The 12,698-nt window shown below is 46.2% G+C and overlaps 1 protein-coding gene across 3 annotated transcripts in view; it reads left to right on the forward strand.

Moving 5' to 3' along the window:
* Window positions 1–1,205: 1,205 nt before the first annotated feature.
* The window catches only part of depdc7a (DEP domain containing 7, paralog a), an 18,920-nt gene continuing 7,427 nt past the window's right edge, over window positions 1,206–12,698 (forward strand). Inside the window, exons 1-3 of one of the 3 annotated variants that reach the window (XM_041859589.2) lie at window positions 1,206–1,276; window positions 10,808–11,267; window positions 12,615–12,698. The exon at window positions 12,615–12,698 is cut by the window's right edge and continues 47 nt beyond it. In XM_041859589.2, the coding sequence (XP_041715523.2) occupies window positions 10,819–11,267; window positions 12,615–12,698 (533 nt within the window). In that variant the 5' untranslated portion in view covers window positions 1,206–1,276; window positions 10,808–10,818. Of the gene's footprint in view, window positions 1,277–5,252; window positions 5,417–9,908; window positions 10,611–10,807; window positions 11,268–12,614 lie in introns of those variants that run through there. The other 2 variants (XM_041859587.2, XM_041859588.2) reach the window with 2 other exon arrangements.

Consider the following 12,698-nt stretch of genomic DNA (forward strand, 5'->3'; position numbering starts at 1 on the left):
TTGTGTATGTGTGCCATTCAGAGGGTGAATGGGCAAGCCAAAAGATTTAAGTGCCTTTAAACTTGGTTTGGTAGTAGGTGCCAGGCACACCGGTTTGAGTGTGTCAAGAACTGCAACGCTGCTGGGTTTTTCACGCTCAACCGTTTCCTGTGTGGTCCACCACCCAAAGGACATCCAGCCAACTTGACACAACTGCGGGAAGCATTAGCGTCAACATGGGCAGCATCCCCGTGGAACGCCTTCGACACCTTGTAGAGTCCATTCCCCGACGAATTGAGGCTGTTCTGAGGGCATAAGGGGATGCAACTCAATATTAGGAAGGTGTTCCTAATATTTTGTACGCTCAGTGTAGGTGGCTGGTTTAAGGAACACCATCACATCTGACTAGAGCCTTGTTTACACCTTGCGCTAACATGTGAGTTTTGTGATCTGATAAATATGATCCAATGCCCATCTGATCAAGTTTTGTTGCGTCTACACATGGTGTTAAAATGTGTCTCATCCGTCCACTGTGTCCACATTGTGACCTGATCAGCTGGTTTCTCCTTGTCTGCAAATTATTTGACAGAAATTCTTTCAAAATATTATGAATTGATTTATTTTAAGACAGTTACTGGTGCCATAAGACTTAGGTCAATGGTGCTTCCTGTCAATGATTTTAGTGGTTGGTAAATTATGATTTAAATGGTTTGACCATCCAGATCCGGAGGTCAGGAAGATCTGATCACAATCAGATTGTGTCTTTTAATCGCCTACACCTGTAAATGTGGGCACAATCAGAATGTGGACAAGATCAGAATGTGGACAAGATCAGGACATAGGACGCATGTTAGCACCAGGTATAAACAGGGCTCAGGAGAGCAATAGAACCAGTTCATGTGGATGTTTTCGCATGTTGACATTTATTGTCATGAGCCTTGCCCTGGAGGCAGCACTGAGTGGTTTCCACTAGATTGGCCAGTGGCAAAGTCAAAACTGGCGATATTGTAAAAATTCATAAAAACTAAAATTAGCTTTTTGGCTTCATTTAAGGTTAGGGTTAGCAATCATTAGGGCTAAGGTTTAAAATCAGATTTTATGACTGTGGCTGTGCCAGCTAGTGACCACTCTGCCTCCAGTACATGAGTCATCCCAATAAATGCCAACCTGCATGGTTTTCACGCTGCAGGCTTGACACTGACAGTCAGTAAGGCAAAGAGACAGCTCTGAATTCAAGTGTAATATTCTCTTGTAACTACATTTAGACCTTCTTGCTGTTTGGAGTAACACATTTGTGGTGAGTTAGTCTATTAGGTTATGTTATAGGTCATCTTGTGTATGTATAAAGGTTTCTCATTAGGATTTAATATATCATATACCTATATAGGTGTATATAGGTATATAGGTATATTTAAGCAATAAGGCCCGAGGAGGTGTGGTACATGGCCAATATACCACGGCTAAGGGCTGTTCTTATGCACGACACAACGCGGAGTGGTCTTATTGGTCATATATCATGCCTTTGCTCTGAGTTGTCAGTGTGGAATGGAGGAAATTCCAGTGGAGACTTTAGTCCTGGGCCTCAAAATAGTTTATGTCCACCTGGGGAAAAAGGCATAACGTGATCAGTTTATCTCAACCATAGAAATAGAATCATTCTAGTTCTGTGTTGTCAACATGATTTGTGAGTGCTCCAACACTGTGCCTTGAGTCCTATTTTGGAAGTTTAAGACATCCAGTCAGCTCTTATTTTGAGTTTCTGTTGGTGGTTTCAGGAGGAGTTGTGGCATTTAATTTAGAGCGTTTGACCACGTCCTGAGCTTTGTCTTTCATATGAGTTCACCTGCTCTCTAGTCTGTATTTAGTCACACCGTGGAGCAGTCTGTATTGTGCTGTTTATAGGTGTGTTACATTGTGTTTTATGGTTAGGGGTTAACATTTACTGCTCTGGGAACTGTTTCATGTGAATGTGACCTCCCAGAAAGTGTGCGGGATGGAAACTATCTCTAAATGTTTCTTATCGTTCCATGTCTTTCTTCTTTGGAGTTTTTTTGTTGTCTTAATCATCCATTTCTCTAGAACTTTTCTATCTATAATCATCTAGGAAATGAGGTGACAAGGACAGGGAGGAGACTCAAGCAAATGCACCCCCCACACACATACTCTCTCTCTCTCACACACACACCCTCTCTCTCTCACTCACACACACACACACACACACACACACATAAACAATGTTGGAGAATGTAACCATCCTCTGTCAAACCGGTTTCCCGCCGGCACAGTTGCCTTCTTTGCTCTTCTCCAGTATTGTGTCTTTGAGAGATAATCTGTAATATTTAGTCTTCCTTTCAGTACTCATGACGCACTGTACGCCTTGAGTTCACTGTATCACCTTTATGGATTTCCATGTCAGTGGATTATGTTTCTATAGAAATGGGAGCTTCTCCAGTGAGGATCTCAGTTTGTGGATCTATCCCCTTCAGACTGGATCTATCCTCTTCAGACTGGATCTATCCCCTTCAGACTGGATCTATCCACTTCAGACTGGATCTATCCACTTATAATAAAATAAAAATAATATGCCATTTAGCAGACGCTTTTATCCAAAGCGACTTACAGTCATGCGTGCATACATTTTTTTGTGTATGGGTGGTCCCGGGGATCGAACCCACTACCTTGGCGTTACAAGCGCCGTGCTCTACCAGCTGAGCTACAGAGGACCACTTCAGACTGGATCTATCCCCTTCAGACTGGATCTATTCCCTTCAGACTGGATCCTCCAGACTGGATCTATCCCCTTCAGACTGGATCCTCCAGACTGGATCTATCCTCTTCAGACAGGATCTATCCCCTCCAGACTGGATCTATCCCTTTCAGACTGGATGAAGTGTGTGTGGTTGTTTTTGTGTGTGTGTTTCTGCGTGGGTGGGTGAGTGCCTGCCTTCCTGCATGAGCGTGAGTGAGTGTGTGTGGCCTCTCACAAGCTGCCAAACAATCCTGAGATTCCGACCACAATGGATGTTTACTAAACTGTAGAAAACATGTGGGCTGTTTTCAGTCACATCATTATGGCTGCTTTGCCACCTGAGGGTGTCTGTGCACAGGTGTTAAGTTTCAGATCTGTGTCCCCGACCCTCCTCCTCTCTCTCTCTCTCTCTCTCTCTCTCTCTCTCTCTCTCTCTACCCGTTCTCTCTCTCTCTCTCTCTCTCTCTGTGTACGTGCTGTTTTATGCATGAGACTGCTGCTTCTGTTTCAGTTACTTTGGGTGACCACTCACCTCAGCCCTGGCACCTACCCCACACGTTAGAAACTGTTGCTGTCAACAGCATAAAGGTTTACATGACATGGTTGCAGTAGTTTATAGAAGGGCTCTAGGGAGAATGATTGACATGAAGTGGGGTATAGATACAGTCATCTGTCATTGACCTCATAATAACACAAAGCTGAGGCTATTCCAATGTAACCAGCTTGTTTACGATGCCTCCTTAAAACACTCTGACCTCAAACCTCACATCACCTATAGGACTATATAATATTGTAGCAACCTTAACCCAACCCCTGGCGGTGCGTGCATGTGAGGGACTTGGTATAGAGAAGCGTGGCGACACACTCTTCCGACGGAAGGGGTTTTAAGGTAGCGACCTTGTCGGGAGGTTCAGATCTGTTGGCTAAGGTGTTGGGTTGACAGTCGCTGGACCGGGGTTTGATTCCCGGTCGGGGCTACCCCCCAAATTTGCTACAATATCATGACTGTGGTAGTCATAAGTCCATCTACCACAGTATTTAGATTTGGAGGGTCTGAAACAAGGCTCATTCTCACTCAGTCAGCAACCCAAGACTTTAGAACTGCAACCCAAGACTGTAGGACTCCAACCCAAGACTTTAGAACTCCAACCCAAGACTTTAGAACTCCAATCCAAGACTTTAGGACTCCAACCCAAGACTTTAGGACTCCAACCCAAGACTTTAGTACTCCAATCCAAGACTTTAGTACTCCAATCCAAGACTTTAGGACTCCAACCCAAGACTTTAGGACTCCAATCCAAGACTTTAGGACTCCAATCCAAGACTTTAGGACTCCAATCCAAGACTTTAGTACTCCAATCCAAGACTTTAGGACTCCAATCCAAGACTTTAGGACTCCAACCCAAGACTTTAGGACTCCAATCCAAGACTTTAGAACTCCAATCCAAGACTTTAGGACTCCAATCCAAGACTTTAGTACTCCAATCCAAGACTTTAGGACTCCAATCCAAGACTTTAGGACTCCAACCCAAGACTTTAGGACTCCAATCCAAGACTTTAGAACTCCAACCCAAGACTTTAGGACTTCCTTTCTCCTTTGTTCCTTTTCTTCAACCTCTTTCTCTAGCTGTCTCTCCTCCTCAGTAACTATCCTCCCTCTGTCACCCTCCTGCTCTCTCTCTCTCGCTCTCTCTCTCTCTCTTTCCACTCAGTAGAAGTAAATGGTCTTGTAAAAACACACAGAGCGGGGTGACATCCAAGTGTTTTGCATGCTCCTGCTCCCCTCCCTACGCTCTGTCAAATAAAAATAGTGGTTGCTATCAGCTGTTCTGCTATCAGCGTTTTTATACTGTATGTTTAACAAGGTGAGGCTATGAGAGGGAGAGGGAGCACCACAGAGCCTGGAGACTGTAGCCAACCTCTGCACAGATTTTGCCTTAGTCTTTTGCCATTTGAATGGTTTGCCTTTATGGTGTCTAGGAGGAGTGAATGTGGTTCAGTGGTTGAATGTGACTGATTGTAGCTATAGCTGTGATTTCTCCACTATAATTTAATAGAACCACGGTGTCCCTCTCAGATGCATTGTATAATGACTAATGCTTTCAGGAGATGAACTCTGTTCTAGGAAATACCTTTAGAAAGTTTGCTGATGGGAATTCTTTAGGAGGTAGCCTAACAATAGTTTATTGCCTGGTTAACTGCTGACCAAACATGTCTCTGTAATTTACAGGTGACAGGCTAAAGGTAAGATGTAAATTCAGAACATGTAAACAGCTAAAGTATATAAACCTTTGGTCTCTGTTAAAGAATTTGAAACCTATACAATTAATGTGTGTGTGTGCGCGCGCGCGTGTCTGTGTGTGTGAGAGAGGGAGACAGAGAGATGTAACACTTTTAAAACATCTTCTCGGTCTTTTCATAGGCTAAATGTCTAAAAAGCAAAATACTTATCATGTAAATGAGGTTGGAGGTGGAGGCGTTATTTAACGTTGTAAATGCGCGTCCTAAATAGCATAGAGAGGGAGGCGGTTTCGGGGTTGACCCTGCAGTGGCGTCACTGTGGTGCGAAAAGGGACTTCGGAGATAGCAAGAGGACAGACGTTAGTAGTATGAGCCAAATGATACGGAGGAAAAGAGAGTTAGCTGTTTAGCGCTCCGGGAACTTTTTCATGCTGCACAAACAACGAGGTAGGCATAATAATATATTTCCTCCTTTATGCTAACTTTGAAATGTTTTTTTTTTTTTGTTACGAAATCATGCCATAGCTTTTGTTTCGTTTTCCAATAAGCCTATCAGAAAATGTTAGAGAAAGTGATTTGCTTTTGCTACAGTTTCAATGAATGTGTTCAATGAATGTGTCAATGTATCACTGTTTAGGCTATGGAGCTGAATAGATCCAAATGATTTATAATTTAAATGTATCCTAAGCCTATGGCTCCGTTTTTAGTTGTAACCTAGATTGATCACATCCCAGTCAACTAGGCTATATAGCCTGTAATTGCTAAACATTGTATATATTGTTTCCTAATGTAACAGTTAACAGTTCATATGTTCAAATAATTAATTCATTACCATAGCTCTATTAATTATTAGGCTACTGTGAGGGTATTTTTTATTCGGAGGAACTACAGTATTTCTGATCCCAAGGACGTATGGCAATGCAGCTTTTCAGCTCTTGTAGGCTAAGGCATATCCTGCCGTGAGATGTATTTAGATTCCAATTCAAACTGCATGGGTTTTAGATTTACATTAGTGTTTTCCTTCAGGCTCTATCAATTGTGACTAGTCTGAGCGCGTAAAGGAATGAACGTCACAGAACCAATCCAAGCCTACTTTCTGTCTGATGCCTGTTGCTTTTTGGCATTCTTCGAAATCTCCTTGTTGGTAGGCTATAAAAAATAAGCTATGTAAAATCATGAAAGAATCATGTAAAACTCCAAGGTCTTCTACCTGAGCCTAATTCTTTCCAATAGGTGCACTTACGGCTACAGCAAATAGTCTCCCCTATCAGTCCACAAGTCAACACGTTCCATTTGTGAGTAAGTATGCGGTGATACTGTTCCCATTGCGATTATTTACCTGCATGGTGTGCAAACACACCGCTCTTTGTCGCCCTTGAGCGAATTCCCACCTGATGCAACGCGCCCGCGGGAGGAGAGAAGCAGAGCTGGGGACTGAGGGGGGGAGGGGAGGTGGGATGTTTGGCGACAGCTATGCAAACTGGCTCCAATCTCAGTCGGGGCGGGCAAACCGAGGTGACAGACCATTCCGATTCCCAGGATTGTTTTCATCCGCACATCGACCCTGTGACCTCTGTGATATAAGTCTATGACCTCCTCAACCTGAGTGATGCTGACATTGAGCAGATCCGGATTACTGTACCAGGACCCCCAGAAGGTTTTTCCAGATGGTCGCACTCTAATACCCCTTTCTTAACTCCCAAATAAAGGATTCCATCCTAATGCAGTTTAGTCATTTATCCAGTAATGGGGTTTTCTGGTTGTTAAACCAATTAATGTCTTGTAATCGTGTGTAATTGTATTTCAGCCTCATGTATTTTTTAAGGCCTGCATTAGGCTACTATTACATGGTCATAAACATTAGCCTGTAGGTTCTTTGTTTTTCACTTCATCATTCTACATTTTAGTCATTTGGCAGACATTCTTATCCAGAGCAACTTACAGTAGTGAGTGCATACATTTTTGTACTTTTTCATACTGGTCCCCCGTGGGAATCGAACCCACAACCCTGACGTTGCAGGTGCCATGCTCTACCAACTGAGCTTCATCTCCCTCTGTTTGACATCTATTCAGTTGATATCTCTCATGCATAGTGTCCAATGCTTTTGGTCCAAAGTTTATGGATCAACCATGCTGTGATGGTTATGTCAGGCTATAAACCATGCTGTGATGGTCATGTCAGGCTATCAACCGTGCTGTGATGGTCATGTCAGGCTATCAACCGTGCTGTGATGGTCATGTCAGGCTATCAACCGTGCTGTGATGGTCATGTCAGGCTATCAACCGTGCTGTGATGGTCATGTCAGGCTATCAACCGTGCTGTGATGGTCATGTCAGGCTATCAACCGTGCTGTGATGGTCATGTCAGGCTATCAACCGTGCTGTGATGGTCATGTCAGGCTATCAACCGTGCTGTGATGGTCATGTCAGGCTATCAACCGTGCTGTGATGGTCATGTCAGGCTATCAACCGTGCTGTGATGGTCATGTCAGGCTATCAACCGTGCTGTGATGGTCATGTCAGGCTATCAACCATGCTGTGATGGTCATGTCAGGCTAAGATCTTTTTCTTGTTATTTTATCCAGAGTTGTGATATTATTCTGGCTATCAACTGTCTGTCAAACAGCTGTAGTGACTGGACAGTGTCTGTTACACCATAGGTCATTGGTTACATCCGTTATATGCAAAACCTTCCAAGCGGTACAGGATATTTTCTTGGCTGAGTGCCGTCCGAAGAGGGAAACTGTGTTTGACATCAATATCAATGGGACACATCAACCTATGGTTCATCGAGATATGATTCATCCAGCACACGCCTTCTTCCTTATGGACCTGTTTTGTTATGTGAATGAGAAGAAAGTGAATGTCTGCTCACTGCCTGCTACCTACGCTCCAGGTGGAAGGTGCCCTTTGACACAGATCTAGAATCAGATTACCATCCTCAAATCATAACCTTAACCATTAAGGGTGAAAATGTTATTAGATGATGTTATATCAACTTAGGAGCAACTTTATCCTACTCCGTCTGGTGCTGTCAAGCATGGTCTTCATTGAGCTAGTAGTGTGTTTTGGGGTCATAATGGTCTTTATCAGGTCGTGATGTCATATGAGCCTGTAGTGGTGCTGTGAGGAAGTTATTTGTTGAGCTTCAGTCCCCAGTGTTCTATTCTCAGCTCCTTCCTGAAGACTACGCTAACATTTGCTTACCAGACTTGAAATGGTTCCCGCTGGGGGAGGCATGAAAGCCTCTCACAGACCTACCACACACAAACACACACACACACACACACCCTTTTCCTTCCACAACCACCAGCAAAACCAGTGTCAATGACAGCAGCGGAGTAGGCAAGCTGTGGCCCCTCTCCCCTCTTCATCTCAACGAGGACTTCACCAGCCCCTCTCCCCTCTTCATCTCAACGAGGACTTCACCAGCCCCTCTCCCCTCTTCATCTCAACGAGGACTTCACCAGCCCCTCTCCCCTCTTCATCTCAACGAGGACTTCACCAGCCCCTCTCCCCTCTTCATCTCAACGAGGACTTCACCAGCCCCTCCCCCCTCTCCCTCTTCATCTCAACGAGGACTTCACCAGCCCCTCCCCCCTCTCCCCTCTTCATCTCAACGAGGACTTCACCAGCCCCTCTCCCCTCTTCATCTCAACGAGGACTTCACCAGCCCCTCCCCCCTCTCCATCTCAACAAGGACTTCACCAGCCCCTCCCCCCTTCAGCTCAACGAGGACTTCACCAGCCCCTCCCCCCTCTCCCCTCTTCATCTCAACAAGGACTTCACCAGCCCCTCTCCCTCTTCATCTCAACGAGGACTTCACCAGCCCCTCCCCCTCTCCATCTCAACAAGGACTTCACCAGCCCCTCCCCCTTCAGCTCAACGAGGACTTCACCAGCCCCTCCCCCTCTCCCCTCTTCATCTCAACAAGGACTTCACCAGCCCCTCCCCCCTTCATCTCAACGAGGACTTCACCAGCCCCTCTCCCCTCTTCATCTCAACAAGGACTTCACCAGCCCCTCCCCCTCTCCCCTCTTCATCTCAACGAGGACTTCACCAGCCCCTCCCCCCTCTCCCCTCTTCATCTCAATGAGGACTTCACCAGCCCCTCTCCCCTCATCTCAACAAGGACTTCACCAGCCCCTCCCCCCTCTCCCCTCTTCATCTCAACGAGGACTTCACCAGCCCCTCCCCCCTCTCCCCTCTTCATCTCAACGAGGACTTCACCAGCCCCTCTCCCCTCTTCATCTCAACAAGGACTTCACCAGCCCCTCCCCCCTCTACCCCCTCATCTCATTGAGGACTTCACTAGCCCCTCTCCCCTCATCTCAACAAGGACTTCACCAGCCCCTCCCCCCTCTCCCCTCTTCATCTCAACGAGGACTTCACCAGCCCCTCTCCCCTCTTCATCTCAACAAGGACTTCACCAGCCCCTCCCCCCTCTACCCCCTCATCTCATTGAGGACTTCACTAGCCCCTCTCCCCTCATCTCAACAAGGACTTCACCAGCCCCTCCCCCTCTCCCCTCTTCATCTCAACGAGGACTTCACCAGCCCCTCTCCCCTCTTCATCTCAACAAGGACTTCACCAGCCCCTCCCCCCTCTACCCCCTCATCTCATTGAGGACTTCACTAGCCCCTCTCCCCTCATCTCAACAAGGACTTCACCAGCCCCTCCCCCCTCTCCCCTCTTCATCTCAACGAGGACTTCACCAGCCCCTCCCCCTCTCCCTCTTCATCTCAACGAGGACTTCACCAGCCCCTCTCCCTCTTCATCTCAACAAGGACTTCACCAGCCCCTCCCCCCTCTACCCCCTCATCTCATTGAGGACTTCACTAGCCCCTCTCCCCTCATCTCAACAAGGACTTCACCAGCCCCTCTCCCCTCTTCATCTCAACGAGGACTTCACCAGCCCCTCCCCCCTCTCCCCTTCTCCCTCTCCCTTCTGTTCCCCTCTCCCCCACTCCTCTCTTCTCTTGGTCCCTGTGGTTGGTGACATCAGAAAAATAAGCTGTTTATGGTGCAGTATTGTCAGTGCAGCAGTTGAAGTAGAGCCATGCATTGATGCACAGCATATTGAGGTATAAGTGTGGGTTACTGTGAGTGTCTGCCTGTAATTATATCTGCATGTGAAGATTACAGAAGGTTTTTGATGAGTTTGAAATGATTATCCTCACTGGTGCGATCTTATGATATTCATTCTGTGTGTGTATGATGTGTGATGTGGGATACGGCCCACCCTGTTGATGTGGGGCTGGATAGGAAAGAGCATGCTGAGACAGCCCTGGAGACGAGGCTGACAATCTGATCATTGTATCAGAGTTGGATGAAGAGGGATGGGGGCGGCATGGTGTGTACATCTGGTTTGTGTGTGTGTTTATCTGTTAGAAGAGTCTCTGTGCATGTTATAGGGGATCGGTTGGGGTGGGACATTAGTCCCAATGGTGCCATTACAAGGCTTGTTAGAGCATTACACAGTGTGTGTGTGTGTGTGTGTGTGTGTGTGTGTACGTGTGTGTACATATTCCACGTGTTGCAGTCCTTGTTGAGATGAAGAGGGGAGAGGGGCTGGTGAAGTCCTCGTTGAGATGAAGAGGGGAGAGGGGGGCTCATAAATAACAGTGTAATGTCAAGGCTGGTGAGTGTGCTATTGTTCTTGGCCTGCAACGTTCTTTACTTTGGAGATGTTGAACTGTTGGAAGAGCTCTGTAAATTCTACTACTCAGATATAAAGTGTGGACTTTAGAACACAGATCTGTGCTGAATGTACTAAGTGTCCAAACTGGCCTAACGTTCCATTGTCTCTAAACCCCCCTCTCCTATTCCCTCCCCCAGGAGAGCAGGGCATGGCCGGTAAGCCGTTCCGGGCCACCTTCATCTGGAGCAGCATCATCGCCAACCTCCAGCAGCGCGTCGAGGTCAAGCGCCACCGCCACAACCTCAAGACCTACTATGACTGTTTCCTGGGGTCAGAGGCTGTGGACGTGGTGCTGGCCCATGTCATCCAGTCACGTTTCTGCGGCGATGCCGAGGTGCCTCGCTCCAAGGCCGTACGCCTCTGCCAGGCCCTGATGGACTCGCGGGTGTTCGAGGCGGTGGGCACCAAAGTATTTGGGAATAAGGAGAAGTGGCGTGCCACCTTCGAGGACAGTAGCTGTAGTCTGTACCGGTTTCTTCCGCTTCCGTCTAGTCCCACTACCATGACCAGCTCGCACTCGACGAGCACCATCACCATCGAGAGTGAATACGACTCGCCGAGCAAACACCGGAACAGCTATAGCCCACCTCTCAAACGGTACGGTAGGCTGAGTTTAAAGCTATGTTCATGAGTTGATATGTTTCGTAATCATTCCCAAATAGCGGATTAACAATGAATTAATTTTATGAGGGCTTTCATCCCAAAACTCAACTCATGTATCGCCAATGAGTATCAACGTCTGTGACCTTGTTGTTACTCTCACTGATTGGTGCTTCTCAGTTGTCCAATCAAGGCTCTCCTTGCTGATGATTGTGATAATGTGTTCCCGTAAACCTAATTTGCATGGCTCAAACTCTTGATTCTTGCAGCATAATTCCTATGATTTTTTCTTTCTACCCAAACATGCAGTTAGACACTCGGTTAGAGAGCTCCTTTTTAGGCAGTGAGACAGGGACTGTAGGTTTTGACTCAGAGCTCTATAAGTGGTTATGGGTTTAGAGAGTTTGTCACAGAGCCTGCAGATTTGGCGCCGTTGGTCATTATTCTGGGAAGTCCAGAGATAAAGAGGTGATGTCAATGTTTTCAGTATGTGTTGTGGATGCTATGTGTCTCTCTTCTGTCTTTAAGAGTGTAGAAAACAGTAAGTAGCTATTCTCCATGAAACTTTTATTTTTTTCTGAAGAATTCCTTAAGGACACTAGAGTGTAGAGGACTGAGATCTGCACTGAGATCAACAGGAGAACTGAAGTGGTGTGAGGATAATATCATATGGCCATTGGCCATGGTGGCTCTCTGGTCTCCCCCGAACCATGTAAAGTGGTCCTAAGTGACAGCTCAGGACTGTACCCATGAAAACCTGCTGCCTCCAATCTGTCTCACTGAGATGAAAGAGTGGAGAGAGATGGAGAGAGCGAGAGTAGAGAGAAAATGGAGAGAGAGTACGAAGAGAGAGAGAGTGAGAAAGAGAGGAGAGAGAGAGTAGAGAGAGAGTGAGAGAGAGAGGGTAGAGAAAGAGAAAGAGAGAGAGGAGAGCGAGCGAGAGAGAGGAAGAGAGAGAGTAGGTAGAGCGAAAGAGAGAGAGCGAGAGAGAGAAAGAGAGTGTTATTGTAAAGCCATACTTTAGGTGAACTGTGCTCCCAAGGAGTTTTATATAAAAACACACCAAGCACGCTCTTGAGGCAAAGTATGATTGCACCAAGTACAGCGTTTAAAACGTAAAATGTAATGATTCTATCAAAATCCAAAGAGGAGTGTGGAGGTAAATTGGAAGATAGTTTTTGTTTTGCTAAATGTGTTTAACACCAATTTCACCAAGTAGACATATTCTGGTCACCTGTGATTGAAAAATAAAAATTTCTAAATGCTACTTTGGGTTCCGGTAATAACAGGTCTGTGATTGCTCCAATCATGTCCACTGATTTCTCTCATTATGTTCGTCCTCAGTAAAGAGGATCAGTACTCCAACAACCACTCTCTGGTCAAAACAGACAAATCACTAGAGGACGTGTTGGGGAACCTCAACGTCAC

This window comes from Coregonus clupeaformis, unplaced genomic scaffold, assembly GCF_020615455.1.
Source record: "Coregonus clupeaformis isolate EN_2021a unplaced genomic scaffold, ASM2061545v1 scaf1549, whole genome shotgun sequence".
Classification (NCBI taxonomy): domain Eukaryota; kingdom Metazoa; phylum Chordata; class Actinopteri; order Salmoniformes; family Salmonidae; genus Coregonus; species Coregonus clupeaformis.